General features: G+C 42.8%; 1 protein-coding gene across 2 annotated transcripts in view; it reads left to right on the forward strand.

Annotated features, from left to right (window-relative positions):
* Positions 1-19,286, forward strand: part of FMN1 (formin 1) — a 222,414-nt gene that overhangs the window by 35,376 nt on the left and 167,752 nt on the right. The window contains exon 4 of one of the 2 annotated variants that reach the window (XM_044271832.1): positions 4,756-5,390. In XM_044271832.1, coding sequence (XP_044127767.1) covers positions 4,756-5,390 — 635 coding nt within the window. The remainder of the gene's footprint in view (positions 1-4,755; positions 5,391-19,286) is intronic. The other variant, XM_044271831.1, reaches the window with a different exon arrangement.

A 19,286-nucleotide genomic window follows, 5' to 3' on the forward strand; every position in this document is an offset into this window, starting at 1 on the left:
ATCAGTCTTCAAATGCTTTCAGTACACTTGCGTTTTTCCGGATCCGGCGTATAATTCCGGCAAGTGGAGTACACGCCGGATCCGGACAACGCAAGTGTGAAAGAGGCAGATAGAAATAGCTGAGTTCCTGGTGTGAGACAGTTTTCTTTCCCCTTCGTTATGTGAGAATTAGTGTTGAGCCAATCAAAGTTCACAAAATATTTGATTCACTGCAAAGCCAAATTTTCTTTGTGCGTCGTTGTAATAAATAGATTTTTTCCCTGAAATGGTGGTAAAGTAAAATAAAAATCGTACTTGCCTCATCCATTTAAGCAAAGAGGCAGCTGCAGCCATCTTGCTTAGAGATCCCACGCGCAATATTGTGCATGGTGACGTATGCTGACATGAAGTTCATGCACCGCGCAAGATTTTGCGCTGGATCTTCAAGCAAGGTGGCTGCAGCAGCCTCTTCCCGATCAAATGGATGAGGTAAATACAATAAAAAATAAAATGAATTAGCAACCACTAAAATGCTTTAATATGGATCTTAGATGCCGCAATGAACGCTGCATCTGAGGGGTTCAATGATAGGGGGCAGTCATAATATCACTGTGCTGGCCTCTTATTGGCTTCAGGCCTAATTATGCCAGCCCATTTAAAAGGTTGAGCAATGATTGGAAGGCTATGCTGTATTTGTGAAACACTCAACTTTTTTTTAAATCCTTTCAGAAAGAAAACTGAATTGCACGTGTTTTTTTTTTTTTGTTTTTTTTTCTTCATGTGTGGAACACACTCTATTGATTTGCCTGAAATGAATTGTAAAATTTTTGGGTTTGTTAGAATCCAAATGTTTTAGAAAATTTAGCATGGATTCCATATTGATAAAATTGAATCACTCATCTCTAGCATGTAAGATTTCTCTCATGTCTATATTGTATGTATTATATGACATGGGTGGATATAATGTTCATTTTTTTATAGCATATGCTGATATGTGATTTATACTGCTCTGCTTATGTTTGTTTTCTAACATAAAGAAAATTACTTCTTAGCATAATTTATAAACAGTACATGAGTTGCTTTTTGATCAAAATTCATAAGCCCACTCACCACTTCAAAGTGACCTCTTATGAGGCTGTCCCTGCTTCTCACTCCTTTTATTCCACTATGTTTTTTAATTAGCAGGCATCTGCATAAGGGTAAATTCCTACTTGGTTTCAGTTAGCACCTTGGATCACATGGAGAGGTGAGTTTTTGAGATCTGTTCACATAGGGTACTGCTGCATGGTGGCTGTGGCGCTGTGCCAGTGTGTTGGTGTAGCACAGTGCCATGGGAAGCTTAGCCTGACAGCAGGAGTGTTGTTCATTGCACTGCCTGCAGGTGAGGTATTGTGGCAGCAGTGGTCGTCATGTGGAACTGCTCCAGTTTACAGTAGGGACCACTCAAAAGAGGTCACCTTGACGTGGTGAGTGGGCTTATGCGTTTTGATCAAAAGGTATACAAAGTACCTAATGTACTGCCTATAAATTATACTGAGGAGCATCAATGCATGACATGTAGAGATAAGCAAATTTCATGTTATGAAATTCGTTCACGATTCGTTTGGTGGTAAAAGCAGAATTGCGTTATGGATTCCGTTACCACGGACCATAAAGCAATTCTATGATGGAATGTATAATGGAATGCCTTTAGAGGCATTCTGTTATTCATTCCGTCATAGTAGAAGTCTATGGGCTGCAAAACAGATTTGTCCCATTTCCGTTATGCAGGGGACTCCTCTCCTGCATAACGGAAACAGGATGGATCCGTTATGCGGGCCATAGACTTCTATCATGACTGAATGAATAACGGAATGCCTCTAAAGGCATTCCGTCATAGAATTGCGTTTATTGTCCGTGGTAACAAAATCCATAACGCAATTCTGCTTTTCCACCAAACGAAGCGTGAACAAATTTCATAACATGAAATTCGCCCATCTCTGACATGTGGAAGTGTGATCCATGTTTTTTTCTTTGTTAGAAAATTGTGTTTAGATTGTAGCTATGCTTTTTTTCATAATCCTTTTAGGGGTTAATAATCTGGACTAATTTGAACTACAGCGGTGTCCCAGGAAGTAATATTGGTTTTAAATCCAGTCCCATTTCAGCAGACTTTGGCTATGAGTAAGGACATGTTGAGCTGTCCAAAACCTGTAAGCATCTGCATCCCTTGCTGGAAGAGTTACTTGACTGTGGTGCATGAAATGGTTTTAAAGGGATTCTCTGCTTTTCCTGTATTGATGACAACAATATGAGAAAGGTGGCACCCCCACCTATCGGCTGTATACGCAGCACTGTCTTCTCCTCCCTGTTTACCTGCTCGCTGTTGACACTGCAGCGCCAAGAAGCTCCGCTGTCCAATTCACTTCAATGGGACGGCTTCTTCCTATTCAAGTACCGTAAATAGGACAGAATTTAAATGGGACGGTGGCGCTGTAATAACACCTGCTCACCACTGCAGTTTTGACGGCGAGCAGTTAAACTGAGAAGAGAACACAGCTTTTGAACGCTCAGGCCCCGCCGATCGCCTGTTCATGATCTATCCTGAGGATAGGTCATCAATAGAGCAAAATCGGACAACCCCTTTAAGGTTTGTTCAGTAACTAGTGGTACCAAAATGTATGCTCTTGGAGTATAACCTGACCAGTCACCTATGCACCTGTGAGTTTAATTTTTTTATTTTTATTTTTTTCAGAAGGACAGAATAAGGTTTCAACCAGACAGCAATAATGCGGGCACTTTTTATCATCTATATTATGTTTGCAAGTTCTTGTCTGATCTTGGTTTTAGGAGTTTAAAGGCGTTAAGCCAGCACTAAGGGGAAGGTAGCAGAGAAACTTCTGAGCATTTTAGTCCACAACTGAATGCAGGAGGTGGGGGGGGGGGGGGGGGGGAAGATGAACAGTAGGGGGTGCAACTAGAGGAAAAGGCACATAAAAAATGAATAATATTTGTATTGCTTGTGTATTGCTTAATTTGCAATCCCCTATTTATTGCATAATAATGCTTTTCATGAGACTAATAACCCCACAGTTATCTACAGAAATCTTTTCAGCACTTGATACAAAGATATAGAAAATGGTTTGCTGTGCCTGTTATGTACTGGGTACTAGTTACCTACTGAGCGGAGGTTGATGGTTTTTTATAGCTTGAAAAGGTCTAGATTACTTTATTTTAAGGACTCCCTTATTGTGTATGGATGTCTTTCTTAAACCTGTCTCGAAAAATTGGTTGCTATGTTTTCTGAACAAAAATGGTTACTTGTCTTAATGCCGACCAGATGCAAGTTGTTTAGTCTCTTGCCAACTGCCAGATAGACATTATTAATTGAGGGAAATTTGATGATGATGAGAGAGCCTCGCAGAATTACCATTTAATGACCCATGCCACATTACATAGAATTTTTTTCCAGCTTGCTCACAAATAGAATTGTTCTAGGACTACAAAACATTGTTGGGGAAAATATGATGCATTATTAAGTCCTCACAAAAAGTCTGAGGCATTTTATCAGTCATCGGTTTCATCTGTTCTCCAGATCCCTAATATGTTGACTTCATTAGAATAGGAGAGATTAACATTAGTAGAAAAGTTTACAATATGGAAAATCAAATCTGTCTTTATGCCGTTTGTTTTTTGTGCGATGTTGCCAATGTATACAACTTTGCACATGGCTAAAGTCAAAAGCCGGGATGCTCAGAACACAGTTTATCATTCAAGCCATTAGTTTATTCTTTGTTCTTTTTTTTCTTGCAAGACTTATTGGCAAAGCCTTCCCCCACAACATGGATTTTGTGTGGATGGTTGTATTGATAATTGCACAATGGAACAGCGTAGTATAATCGGTGATACTGTGATAGGGTTCTGGGAAAACCTATGTAAGTTTGCAAATGGCGGCATACATGGCAAAGATTAATCCTGTCCTTGTGCATCACAGCTAAATACTTTTTTTCCCCCCAGATACTTTGTGCCCTTTCATTGACTAACAGGTGGCTTTTGAAAGATGTTACCAACCATGGAAGTTAATTTTTTTGTACCAATTAATTAAGCTCCTTTATAAGCAAAATATTTTGCTCTATTTAAAAAAATATAACCTGCTGTTAATAGGAGATTCTTAATTGCTTTTAACAATGTAGTGATCCTCTTCTTGACAATAGGGACTAGCATCTGAGAATCATTTTTCAGTAATAACTTAGGTCCTGCAAGGAAGCCCATGGAGTCCCCACAGAGTTGTATTATTTTCTACTAAGTTTAGGGTCCTTTTATATGGCTGAATCTTGGCCATATAGAGTGCCGATTGACGCTTGTTTAAAGAACCTTTACTGTATAAAATCTAAGCCTTTTGGTGGCAAATGCCTGCCGGTGTATTCACACACACACACACTGCATAGGGTTATGTGATCCTTCTTCTTCATCTTTCCTGTCTTCTGCTCTGAAAAATGTCTGGCATTTTGAGAAAATTCACCCATATTGAACCGCTGAAAATTTGGATTTGAACCAAATTTTTGGACAACTTGGGTCGAATTCGGTTTGATTAGAATTTTTTTGCTCATGTAGATCTTTTGCATCTTAACCAGTTTGTATATTCAGCTCATTTGATATAACTTTACTTTATTCTGCAGACTAATATACTCATTCTTGTTCTGATTTTTTTCCTACAATGCTGCTTCTTACAATTCCTGTAATATTTGTGAAATGTCCTCTTGTGTTCTTCATATCTCTTTTCCTTGCTTTTCATAGTCACAATTTGAAGTTGAAATTTTTAATGTACGAGGAGAACAGGCTGTCCAAGTAACAAGACTGGAGGAAACCATACAGAACCTACAAGAGGAATTGGAAAATAGACAAAATAGGGGAAAGGGTCAAGTCACGGATGCTTGTGTTTCAACCGAAGATGACAACCTACCAAAGACATTCCGCAATGTTTATATACAGACTGACAGAGACACCTTTCTAAAACCCAGTAATGAGGAGACCAAAACTCAAAAGAACAACCACATACTTCCTAAGAAGTTGAACATCCCATCACTGAATCAGAGCCTAGTAAGCCCTACAGAAACTCAGGACCCATCTTTCATTGTGCCTCCACCACCTCCCCCCCTTCCCTTTTCCCTGGGAGATCAGTTCAAACCACCCCCAGCTCCTCCTTTTGCCAGTTCAGATTCCATTCCTCCCCCTCCACCTTTGCCTGGTTTTAGACCTCCTGCGCCGCCTCCACTACTTGGCTTTGGGCCCCCACCTCCACCACCATTACCTAATTCTGGCCCACCGCCTCCGCCACCACTTCCAGGCTCTGGTCCTCCTCCTCCACCACCACTACCAGGTTCCGGTCCTCCTCCACCTCCACCACCTCCAGGATCTGGTCCTCCACCACCTCCTGGTTTATTCTTTGGGGGATTTTTATCAAGACAAATACCACCCCGCAAACCCCCAATAGAGCCTGGTTGTCCCATGAAGCCTCTTTACTGGACAAGAATACAGCTTAAGACCAACAGGTAAGAAATTGCAAGTTCTGGAGTGGATTCTTGAATCTATTTGTCGATCAGTCTCTTTTTCTGTGGTACAGTGCTGATGACATATTATAATTTGTTAAATTAAATAAACTAAATTAGTTTAATTGGTAATTTTTAACATCAAGTATTTTGTAGTCCCATTGTTTTTGATGCATTTGGTTAGATGAAGCCACTTTAATGCTAAACACTGTAAATATGGTATATGACATGTCCTCAAATATTTAATGTGATTTATCTTATCACATAAATCTAGTGCCAAGTCTAACTTGTGGGATTCGTTGAAGGAGCCACCAATTGCAGACACCAAAGAATTTGAAGACCTGTTTTGTAAAGCCAGTGTTCAGCAGAAGAAAAAGCCATTATCGGAGTCTTATGAGAAGAAGACAAAAGCAAGAAAGGTGAATTCTAGTTAATGTCTTATTTTTGGTTAATGTACATTCAGAGCTAGCATGTGATAAGTCTGTGTACAGTATGTGATAGTGTGTATATATGTACAGTATGTGTGTATATATTTATTGTTCATCACCCTTGTAACCTAACCAAGTCTGCCAGTGTTAACTATATTTTGCCCATGCATTGCCATTAGGTATACATACTGAACAAAGAAGTGTCCTTCAAAAGTAAATACTAACATTTAATGTAATAACCTTAGATTTAATTGCGTTAGCAACTTATTAACCCTTTGCAGTGGTCCTCTGGGGCACTGCATATATGTCACTGTTAACATATTTTTACTATGATTAGCAAAAAATCTGGAATATAAAAAAAACTAAAATACAAAGGAAATAAACGAGAAAGCACCAAAATAAATTCTACCAAATACAAGTGAGCTAAAGATGTTTGTACCCTCTAAAGATTGAACTTAGGAATACAGATATCTGCAGTGGTATAATACCATATAATTTGTATGTTACTTGGACATATATTTGTAATAGCGGCTGCTGTGCCCCGCTGTTCCCCTGCTTACCGCCGCGTTCCCGGGTGCCGTGTTCAGCTGTGATCTGCGGCTGGTGCTTCCAATTCACCACTGCAGTCCTGGGCTCTGTCTGTGTGGGTGCTGTTGTTCTGGGATCTGCTCCACAGTTTGCTCTCAGCGCTGGCCACAGCATGCTTGCTGCTTGTTTCCTGCAGCACTTCCTTAAGAGCCGGTGCACGTCACTTCCTGGGCTTTATGGGTTAGGTCATGTGACCTCGCTGACCTATCCTAGCCCTACTGCGCATATATAAGTGGCTTAGCCCCCTTCCCAGATGCCTTAGTGTTAAGGTTCTTGTGTCCTGCTAAGGTTCCTGGTTTATGCTAGTGTTCCTGACTCGTATCTGTATTCCTGGACTCTGCTACCTGTTAGATCCCTATCTGCTTGCCATGACTCTCCTGTTTCTGACCCAGATTGCCTGACCTGTACCGCCTGCCTTGACCTTTTGCCTGTATGACTACACCTCTGCCTCATCCTTCGGTCCTGCACCTCTGGTACATTTCTCAGGTACCTCCTGGTACGCCTGGACCAGCTGCCTCGTGTGCCTATCCTCCTCAAGAGGTAGCGACCTGGTGTTCCCCTCAGAAAAGTCTATCCCCACCATCAGGGGTATTGTGAAGATCCAGGGGTTGTAATGCACCTGCTTGTTCATGGCAGTATGTAGGTTATATTTGAGGCAACTCTTTAAAGGGAATCTGTCACCCCGATTCTGGACAATAATCTACAGTAATACATGAGTAGTACTGCAGATAAGGAGTCCAGGTCACTATTTTTTTGTTTCCTACTACCCCTGGTTCACCCACTGTCAGTGATGTCCTGAAATATACAGTCCGGACTGCTGTTCTGTAATAGAGAGGACTCCTGTGCACATGCACTGCAGTACTGACTGTGTACTTCAATTCAGCTTTGAGTGCTGACAGCGAGGCAATGGGGGGGTGGGGCAGTACAAAAATAAAAAAAATAGTGATATGGACTCCATATCTGCAGTACTTCTCATGTATTACTGTAGATAATAGTCCAAAATCGGTGTGACTGATTCCCTGTAAAAACCATACATAAAGACATTTTTATTTTCTACTCTACAATATGGAAATATTGTCATGAGTTCCACATAAAAAAGAAAGGTCAGCAGTCTTCATTAGATGTAATGATAATGCTGGACAAAAGGGTATAAACACTCTTGTAACCATTTTTCTTCCTCTGAAACACCTGAAATAATAATGAAATAATAATAATAAGATAAAAAACATGAGACCTCTAACCTATTGCTTGTGTGTTGGCAACGAAAAGGGAACAGACTGGAGAGTCTAGAAAGACTGGTGGATCAGACGACATAGGGTTTGTTTGCAGTCTGTTACCATGGCGACATGTAAGTCTGCATAGGGATTTTAGACACAAAATGGTAGAATATATTTTATTAAGATTCCCTGCAACTTTGCTTCATTTTTTTTTTTTTCATTTTAAATTCATTGGCGGGTCCTCTCCAGACGGTGGGTTTCTGGAAGCTGCATCCCGAACCTGAAGCCTGGGTGGGCCTCCATAATACTTGACAGTTGTTGTGTTACACACAACCCACTCAGGCGAGCTGTGAGCACCTTTCATCATGGAAGATGAGATTATCTGACCATACAGTCTGGACATCATTACTTTAGGGAACTCTGCCTTTTTTTTTTTTTGGGTGAGCCCTTTTCTTTTTCTTTCTAGCTTGTATGGTAGTAGTATTTCTACCCTGAGTGAAAGTTTGGAGTGACAACTGAATTAAAATAGTGTGAAAAATGTTTGTTTGTAATAGATATTGTATAATATTGATATTTGGACATTGCATGGGCACTATGTGATAGTATATTTTTTGCGCTCTGTGGCATTTTATAAAATTTCTAGCAGAAAGGGGCCTCCTTGCTTGTTGCCCAGTGGCTTATTTTATGTAATGTCAGCACTATCTTTAATAGAAGGAGAATAATAATAGAAACCACAGAAGTCTGCACCTATGTATATAACCTTGATTAATGTCTAATTGGACATTAATTGTAGTTGGGAAGGATTTTTTTCCCCGTAAAGTGAGGAAAATTGGCTTCTACCTCACAGGTTTTTTTTTTTTTTTGCCTTCCCCTAGATCAACTTGCAGAATAGCAGGCCGAACTGGATAGACAGATGTCTTTTTTTCAACCTTATAAACTATGTCACTATGTTGGTTTAATCTGGGTCAATCAGAAAACAGGGAGTGGAAAATAACCCACATGGTACGAAAGGCAGTAGAGAATACACATAAATATGCTAATGCTGCACCTCTGGTTAAGTGAAAAAATATATATATATACATGTTAATAATTATTTAAAAAAAAAGCTTTTTTGAAGTCTTTCCTCATATACAAATTAAAAATATGATCAGTGGAACTTATACTTTAACTTTCTCCTATGTTCCTATTATTTTCTGTTATATTTAAATCGCTGTAGACTGGACAACAAAATCAGACCATGTGTGGGTTTGTAAAGTGTTGTGGTCCCACACCAGGATGCTTTTTGGGATATGAACAATTGTGATCCATCACCCTGCATCTGTCAGCACCATGATTAACATATCAAAGCTCAAGACTGGGTTAGCATAACTGCCTCACTGGCGTCTTCTCCCCCTTGGACCTCCCTAATTGCTTGCATGTGTTTTTGGAGTTTTAAAACAGAGGTACAAGGGTTCCGTGTTTGTAAAGAGATGTGTCACCATAGCTTGAGTAGGGATAGTCCCATGAGAGAAATTCTCTGTGAGGGTCATGCAGTCATAGCTCGGAGGCTTTAGATCATAAGCACAACAGAAAGGTGTCTATTTACAGATGGTAGAATGTCATTCAGGTTGTACAGCGCATACAAATCATTACAGTTCATTATTTTACAGTACCATTTACCATGTTCTGACACACGTGTATTTTAATAATCACCATTACCAGGTTTGGTGCACCTCTATAAATATTACATAGTATATATTACAAACAAATGCTCTCATTTTATCCTATATAAGGCCTCTTGCATTTGACTAAATTATGGATCTGTATTGTACATGCAGTGTCGGACTGGGGTACCTAGAGCCCACCAGTAGCATTTATTTTGGGGGCCCACCAAATAGATACATTCAAATATAATAAATACTCTAACAATTTTTTTATATGAACATAGGCTGGTGGAGGTGTTGTACATGGAATATATGTATGTAGTGCAGTAAGTCTACTGTGTTATGTGCCACTTGTGCAGGGGGTGGGAGACTAGGGGCCCACCTTGCTCAGGGGCCCACCGGGGGATTCCCCTGTACTCCTGTGGGCCAGTCCGAGCCTGTGTACATGTGCAGTGACCAGAGGAGAAGCGAGGATGAGAGGAGTGGTAGTGGCTATGGTTGTGGTATTGGTACTCAGCTAACAATGGCACTCTCAACCCTGGCGCTCTCTGGGGCAGTGCAGTAGTGAATGGAGAACTCGTCCTTTTGTTCCTTCAGGGCAGTGACTCCTGTCTAATGGTAGTTGGTGTAACTTTGATGTTAGGTGGTTGGCAGGGTGCAAGTCAGAAGGTTAGATGTAGGGACCGGCGGAAGGTGCAGACAATGACCAGGCACAATTTTATTGAAATAAATGTCTTTTTTTTTTACTGAGGATTCAACCTGTATATCACATAAAGGAGGGCCTAATTCATATTGTGGTACAATTATTCAGATAGTGGGACTCCTACACTCATAAAGCCTATGCACTAAGTGAAAGGGCTGCCAAAAATTAAAAGGAACCGGCACTCCAATACACCATTTATTACACTCAAAGGCGGGCATCATACACACCTGTAGGAAGGCGCAAGGGACCGTCGTTAACGGAAGATATAGGTCACCGATGTTCCTGGCCTCGGTGGAGTAAGAGACAGTTTTCATGGGTCAGCAGCAGTAGCGGTTTGACACCCTGCCATTTATTATAGCTGTAATAGCTGATCCGGGACGGCTCTTACTGGGTGTAGTCAAAGTGCTTGCTGGGTGACTACTCCCCATGTTCCAGGCCCGGTTTTGCCAGGCATAAAACCAGCCCGCACTACCAGGTGGAGAGGATTACCTCCATCTGACAGTGGAGCTCAGGAGGTCTGTGTGCTGGGATCTGAGGCCTGTGCTGGGCTGGAGAGCGGAAACCCGTGTGTCAGGGGAACAGGCCACCTAAAGCCTGTATTTGGACTTTGAGGCAGAACTGCCACCAAGGTGATTTTTGCTATGTGGACTTTCCATTGTGTGTGAACTAGCACCAAGACTATAAAGTGACATTTTGTTTTTGCTTTAGGTGTGAATAAACACGGAAGTTGGATTTAAGAACTGGTAATTTGCCTCTATACTGTGTCCGCACACCCTGTCTACCACAGCAAATCCCCACACACAAAAATTATGATTGATGGCCTGCTGGTGGCCCTAAAAAACATTAGGAGCAAGGGCCTGCTGGTGACCCTCTAAAACATTAAGGGAGAGGGCCTGCTGCTGAGCTGACCCTCTAAAACATTAGGGGCGAGGGCCTGCTGCTGATCTGACCATCTAAAACATTAGGGGTGTGGGTCTGCTGCTGAGCTGACCATCTAAAAAAACATTAGGGCAAGGGCCTGCTGCTAATCTGACCATCTAAAACAGGGCTTGAGGGACTGCTGCTGAGCTGACCATCTAAAACATTATGGGCGAGGGCCTGCTGGTGACCCTCTAAAACATTAGAGGTGAGGGCAGCCTAATAAGCATGTTGATATGATGGAGGAGGCAGAGAAAAGGAAGATTAAACCATATACCCTTTTTTGCGGCCAGCACCTCCAAGGCATAGAGCGCCAGTTCGTACCGCGTGTCCAGCTTGGACACCCAATAGATGTAAGACGCAGAGTGATCACTGAGGACGCTGACACGGTCTGCTATGTACTCCTTCACCATCTTCCAAAACTTTCCCTCCTTGTGACACTCGGCCACACATCAGGGTGAGGTGCTGGCGGGGTGTCATGAAACTGTCCCAGGCCTTGGAGAGTGTTGCCCTGCCTCTGTTGGAACTGCTGTGTGTTCCCCTCATCTCCCCTCCTCTGTTGCCCAAGGAACTACGTACTCTGCCGCCAGCATTGTCAGCTGGAAATTTTGGAAGCAATTTTTCCACAAGGACCTTCTGGTATTGCATGATTATGCCAGTACTCTCCACCACAGGAATGAGAGATGAGAAGTTCTCTTTGTAGCGGGGGTCAAGAAGGGTGAACAACCAGTAATCGGTGTTGGCCAAAATGCGTATAACGCGAGGGTCACTGGAAAGGCAGCATAGCATAAAGTCAATGTGTGCCAGAGTCCCAACATACAAGACTTTGCTGTCCTCATCAGGAAGAAGACTCTCAATATCCTCATCCTCTTCCTCCTCTTCAGCCCATTCACGCTGAACAGATGGAAAAAAACTGCTATGGGTACTAACCTCTGTAGCGGAGGCAACTGTCTCTTGCTCCTTTTCCTCATCATCATCTAATTCGCACTGAGAAGACGAACTGAGGGTGGTCTGGCTTTCACCCTGTGTACTGTCTTCCCCCATTTCCACCTCTTCCACATGCAAAGCATCCACCTTCATTGTGAGCAGTGAGCTTTTCAGTAGAAACAGAAGTGGGATGGTTACGCTGATAGTGAGCGGCAATGCCGCTATTATCTGTGTTGATTCTTCAAAGTTGCATAAAACCTCACAGAGGTCAGACATCCATACCCACTCATCGCTTTTGAAGAGCGGAAGCTGACTGGAAAGGGGATGACCATGTTGCAGCTGGTATTCCACTACTGCCCTCTGCTGCTCACAAAGCCTGGCCAACATGTGGAACGTCGAGTTCCAGCGCGTGCTCACGTTGCACAACAGTCAGTGAGCTGGCAATTGCAAGAGCTGCTGCAGCGTTGCCAGACCGGCGGCAGCTGTAGATGACTTTAGGAAATGGGCACACACGCGGCGCGCCTTCACCAGTAGCTCAGGCAAATTGGGGTAGGTTTTGAGAAACCGCTGAACCACTAAATTGACCACGTAGGCTAGGCTTGGTATGTGTGTGAGCTTGCTGGGCTTCAAAGCCGCCACCAAGTTACGACCATTATCAGACACAACCATGCCTGGTTGTAGGTTGAGTGGCGAGAGCCACAGCTAAGTCTGGTCCCTTATACCCTGCCACAGCTCTGCGGCGGTGTGCTGTTTGCCACCTAAGCAAATTAGTTTCAGCATGGCCTGTTGCCTCTTGCAATGCTACACTGCTTCCAGCTACTGACTAATAGCTGACTGCTGCTGCAAGATGAGAATTCAGAGGTGGAAGTGGAGGAGGAGAAGAGGGGGTTGCAGCCACTAATGTAGGTGGTGGCGGAAATCCTGATGGAAGTAGCGCCCGCAATCCTTGGCGTCGGTAGCGCCTTTGCCATCCCAGGGTACTATTCGCTCCTGGCCTCTACGACGTTCACCCAGTGTGCAGTCAGAGAAATGTAGCATCCCTAGCCAAAAGCATTTGTCCATGTCAGTCGTTAAGTGGACCTTCCCAATAACTGTGTCAGGGCACGGGTGATGTTACGGGTCACATGCTGGTGTAAGGCGGGGAAGGTACACCGGGAAAAATAGTGGCGGCTGGAGACTGAGTAACGAGGGACTGCCGCTGGCATCAGGCTGCGGAAAGCCTCAGTATCCACAAGCCTAAATGGCAACATTTCCAGGGCCAGCAATTTGGAAAGGAGCGCATTTAGTGCTATGGCCTGTGGGTGGGTGGCTGGGTATTTGCGCTTTCGTTCAAAGGCCTGGGGTGTAGACATCTGTATGCTGTGCTGGTACACCGAAGTGGATGTGCTAGCTGACGGTGCTTGCAAAGGTCTAGGTGCAGGGCAGGCGGCATCCGGGCCTGCGTCTTGGACAGGGGATTGGCCAACACGCAACACAGGGGAAGAGGAGGCAGTGGTGTGACCCGCAGACACAGATTGTGGATCCAGGCGTTAGGCCCACCTATTGGGGTGCTTTGATGCCATGTGGCGCACCATGCTGGTGAGGTTGCTAGTGTTCACGCCCCTGCTCATTTTGGTACGGCACAGGTTGCAAATGACTATTCTTTTTTCGTCCGCACTTTCGTCAAAAAAGCACCAGACTGCGGAACACCTACCCCTTGACAAGGGAGATTGCCGAAAGGGGGTGCTCCGGGGAACAATTGCGGCCTGTTTGGTGTGGCCCGCCTTTTGCCACCCCACTGCCTCTTCCAGACTGTTGCGGTGCTGCGGATCCCTCCCCCTCTGTACTGCTGTCCTCGTTTGGCTTGCCACCTTCCCAGGTTGGGTCAGTGATTTCATTGTCCACCACCTTCTCTTTCACTTCCTCACTCTGGCCATCCTCCTGACTTTTTGACCTAACAAGAACCTCACTTATTGACAACTGTCTCATCCTCATCATGAACCTCTTGAGACACTAATTGTGGTTGACTTATTGGCAACTGTGTTTCATCATCATCCACCTCGTGAAACACTAATTGCTGTTCATCTTCTTGTGACTGTGGATGCTCAAGAGTTTGGGAATCTGTGCACAAGATCTCCTTATGTCCCTCTTTCGACGAGCTTGGCAAGAGGCCCAAATCAAGGAATGGTGATGAAAAGAGCTCCTCTGAAGATCTGAGTGTGGGATCACTTGTTTGCCAAGACTCTCCATGGTGGGAGGAAGGATGATCAGGGTGAGGATTCTGTTGACCAGACTCTAGGCTACTGAGACTGGACTTTGTGGAAGACACGGTGGTGCTTAACCGACTGGAAGCATTATCTGCTGCAATCCAACTGACCACCTGGTCGCACTGGTGTGACTTCAAGAGTGGTGTCCTGTGCCGCCCTGCAAACTGGGACATGAAGCTAGGTATCATGGATGAGTGTGTTTCTTGTGCTCTGGCAGCAGGCACAGTTTCACTGTGCCCAGGGCCACGGCCTCTGTGTGCACCATCAGCAGCACGGCCACTTCCCTTTTTCTTACTGCTCGCCTTCAGCATATTAAATGGTATATATGCTTGCAAGTATGTCACACGTACAGTAGTCCAGGTTTTGTAAGTGTATGCACAAATAAATTACACTGACAGATATTTAGGATGTGCAATAGTTATACAGGAGATGTAGAGAAGGTTATGTCGCTGTCACCAGCGGCCAAACAATTGCACTGAATGTCAGATATTTAGGATGCGCATATGTAACACAGCAGATGTAGCAGAGGTTGTCACTTTCAGCAGCGGCCAAACAATTGCGCTCAATTTAGAGCAGGTTGCACTAATAATATATATTGCAGCGCAATAAAACAATAGTCCTTAAAAGGACTCTTGGGTCTCTAACACATTTCAACACTAAACCCTGCTTAAAAAATAAATTTAAAAAAATTAATCTTGTCCCTACACTATCTGTCCCTTCTGCTGCAGCTTGCCCTGACTAAGACTGAGCCGAACCACATGTCATCGGGTACTATATAGCACTTGATAACGCGTTACGGCCAGCCAATTAATGTAATGCCAGTAACCATCATGACTTGATAAAGATACGAGATCATGACTTGATAAAGATACGAGGTCACCGATATAGAAAAGAACGTGAGAAAACAAATTATAACAATTTGAAAATAGAAGTTGTGGACCTGGAAGATAGGTCGAGAAGATCTATGTCAGAATTCTTGGGCTTCCTCATGGCGTAGACAAAAAAAATCTGTCTGGAATGGTACACTCTATAATCTTTGAGAACTTTGGGAAGGAACATTTTTCATCTTTGTTTCTAATCGAAAGGGTTCATCAGATTCCCGGGGGTAAACCGATTCCCAGAAGGCAGCCAAGGGCGCTACTGGTAAAGATGCTTGTTTCCCGGAACAGAGACACTATCTTAAAGCGAGCCCGGGGGTGCCCTCCTATTTTATACAAAGGCAGTAAACTTTAGTTCTTCCCGGACTTCACAAAAGACGTTGAATATAAGAGGCGCACTTTCTTTGCTATAAAGAAACCCGCCTTCAGGCCAAGGACATTAAATACTCCTTTTTGTATCCAGCCAAACTGTGAATAATATTTAATGGAGCAGTTTATTTTTTTGATACCTCGGCTCAGGTCATGGATTGGCTGGACCAGAATAATGTTTAAATCGCATATACTTTTTTTTTTATATCCCTTTATTGGAGGTGTGGGTGGTTGGGGAGGGATGGTCTTAGTAAAGAGGTCAGTTTCTGTCTAGCGAATTATGGGGTTTTGGGTGGGTTTGGGGGAGGCAATGGGGTTTGTGGGTGGGCTGCGATGTGTCTCCTAGGATGGATGAGCGAGAGGGACAGGGTTTATAGGGGATTACCTTTTGATTACCTGATCACATGTCCATTACAATTTTAAATTGGAAAGTAAGGGGACTTGGGGTTAAACTAAAGACAGGTGGTGTTCGATTTAGTCCAGAGACATCTACCTGCGATTGCCTGTTTATTAGAAACTAATTTCACGGAAGATGCGGTAACTCTGATTACCAGGGGATTGGTTGCACAGGCATTTCACTCTACTTTCACTAGTCACTCTAGAGGAGTGATAGTGTTTATACATAAAGGGATTGATTTGTTCTGCGTGGCATCCCTTCTTGATAAGTAGGGGAGATTTGTTTTTATGCATGGCAAACTTTGTGGTAGATTATGTACCTTAGCTTTTATTTACATTCTTCCTCCTTTCTCTCTTGACGTACTCAATCGTTTACTAATGTTTATGGAAAAGTGGCCAGACTGTCTTACCCTAGTAAATAGGGACTTCAACTGTGTCATTAATCCCAAGATCGACCGGATTACTACGGATGGAAATATTTATCCTTCTGAATCTAATCAGGGGTCTCCATTGGCTCGATTCTGTCAGGAATCAGGCCTTGTAGATGTGTGGAGTGTTTTGGGACAGGGAAGAAGAGCTTATTCCTGTGTGACTGGATCTGGGAATTGTATGTCAAGAATCGATCATGCATTGGTAAATGAGAAATATTTGAGTTATATTAAGCGTATGAGATATGAGGCCAAGTCGCTCTCTGATCATGTTCCGGTATCCCTTCAACGGACTCTGTTTGAGGATAGTGAAGGGTCAATACCCCCCTTTTATATTAAATCCGTACTAGTTGTCTGTAATAGACAACCATAACTGGATAAAACAGGAGATGGCGCACTATTGGAAGGTTAACTATATATCTGCCAAAATCCAATTTGTCTGGGATGTGTTTAAGGCCACAGTAGGGGGGCTAATATGTAGTACTATTTCCCATCTGAGAAGGGGATATGAGAGGAAGAAGAGGGCTTTGAAGGCAGCGGCGTTATGTGGGATGGAACAGTTCTCCAGGAAAAAGACAGAGAAAAATTGGAGGGATATGCAAAAATCAAGTCAAGAGTACTCTGATTTTCTCCTGGACAAAGGTCAGCAAAGGCTTTTTTTCAAGGGGCAAAAACAATTCTGTGAATCAGGCCGACCAGGATAACTCCTGACTAAGGTGATATCTAACTAAGACTCAAAAACAATTAATAAAATACATAGCATCCAGCCATCAGAGGGTACCATTATTGTAAATCAGGAAAAAATAAAGGGAGCCTTTATAAAAACACTTTTTGGAAATATATAACACTAGTAATAATAGTATGGATGATGAGATGGAGTCCTATTTGAACTCCATCAAACTTCTGACTATTACTGGAGTACATAGGAACTTCCTTGATAAAGAATTTTCCATTCGGGAACTAGAGGCTGCATTGAAGGCTTGTTCTGGAAACTCGTCTCCCGGCTCAGTTGGCCTCCCCTATGAGATCTATCGCAAATATAGTGGTGTGATATTCCCAAATTTACCTAGGGTAATTGATAACTCCCTGGAGGAGGGTATTCTACCTGAGTCAATGGGCGAGGTGGTAATTGTATTAATATTAAAAAAGAAAAAGAATCCACTAAATATGGAGTCCTACAGAGCGATATCGCTCCTTAACACCGATGTTAAGCTTCTGGCAAAAATGCTGGCTATTAGGCTCTCTAAAGTTAGTCCTTCGATTATACATCCTGATCAAAATGGGTTCATTCCTAACAAAGGTACCCATCGTAATCTCCATTGTCTTTTTGCAAATATACAATCCTCTGGGGAGGGGGGATTCCCGATCCATCCTGTGTTTGGATGCCTCTAAGGCGTTCGACAGAGTGGAGAGGAAATTCCTTTGGAAGGCATTAGAAAGGATCGGATTCGGACTTAGATTTATTAGTATGATTAGGCTTTTGTATAGCTCCTCTACTGCCAGACTGATTTTTAACTGTAACTTGTCTCCTAGATTTTTGTTGTCTAGAGGTACACGCCAAAGTTGTCCTTTTTTCACCCTTATTGTTTGCCATTTATATTGAGCATTTAGCACTCAGTATAAGACAAGTCACAATTATTGAGGGCTTTGGAGTATCGGGACCAGAGGATCGGATCTCCCTATACGCGGATGATGTAATATTCTATATGAATAAAACCAACACTACTCTCCCAAGAGTTATGCATCTAGTTAACTCTTTTGGGGATGTCTCTGGTCTAGATATTAATTAGGCAAAAACCACCCTTATGTAATTAGATAATTTTGAGTATTTGAGTGAGGTCACTCTTAAAATGTTAAGTTGTTTAAACCGTAGAATATCTTGGCATGATGATATCGCCTAGGATTGAGGATTATATTCAGCCCAATTTTTTTATACCTATTGATAAGCAAGTTGAAATAAAAAATTGCTATATGGTCGCGACTATTCTTAAAGGGAACCTGTCACCAGGATTTTGGGTACAGAGCTGAGGACACAGGTTGCTAGATGGCCGCTAGCACATCCACAATACCCAGTCCCCATAGCTCTGTGTGCTTTTATTGTGTAAATAAACCGATTTTATACATATGCAAATTAACCTGAGATGAGTCCTGTCTCTGACTCATCTCACATACAGGACTCATCTCAGGTTAATTTGCATATGTATCAAACCGGTTTATTTACACAATAAAAGCACACAGAGCTATGGGGACTGGGTATTGCGGATGTGCTAGCGGCCATCTAGCAACCCATGTCCTCAGCTCTATACACAAAATCCCGGTGACAGGTTCCCTTTAACTAGAGCTGACAGAGCTTCCTAAATCAAGATGGTGATCTTGCCCCAACTTCTTTATATTCTCAGGAATTCCACAGTTTGGATCGATGACAAGTTCTTTAAACTCCTTGAGAGGATGATGAATGATCTACTTTGGGGAAGAAAGAGTGAGGTTAAAATTGGAACATTTTTACAAACCACTGTAACAGGGAGGATTGAATCTTCCATATTTCAAGGGTTTTTTCATAGCTGGGCAGTTGTTGTTGTTTTGTCGTTGGGAGGAAAGTCCTCTGTGTAAAGCCTTGGTAGATGATCTCCCTTTTGATAATATGTTTACATTTCTGGAATCTGGATTATTGATTAATGTTGAAAAAAAGTAAAGTAACTAAGAAACTATTTTCCAGAGCTTGGACAACTATCAGAGAATGGATGGGGATAAATAGTTCTCCATGGTGTACCCCTCTTTGGCACAATTTTTTCCTACAGGATATTGATAAACTATTTGGTGACAGATTTTGGCAAAAAAGTTATATCATCTATCTTTCACAAGTGGTAAAGCATGGAAGCGTACTCCCTCTCTCGAGTCTGGTACCACTGGGGAATCTAGGTAACCTAAGTTGGTTTTGTTACATTCAGCCCTGTTAAGGGTTAAACAGGCTTCACTTTTAGAGAGAGACACTTCTTCACCTTTGATCATTATCTTGGGAACCTCTGATTATAAGGGTA

The sequence above is a fragment of the Bufo gargarizans genome, chromosome 11 (genome assembly GCF_014858855.1).
Source record: "Bufo gargarizans isolate SCDJY-AF-19 chromosome 11, ASM1485885v1, whole genome shotgun sequence".
In the NCBI taxonomy this organism is placed as follows: domain Eukaryota; kingdom Metazoa; phylum Chordata; class Amphibia; order Anura; family Bufonidae; genus Bufo; species Bufo gargarizans.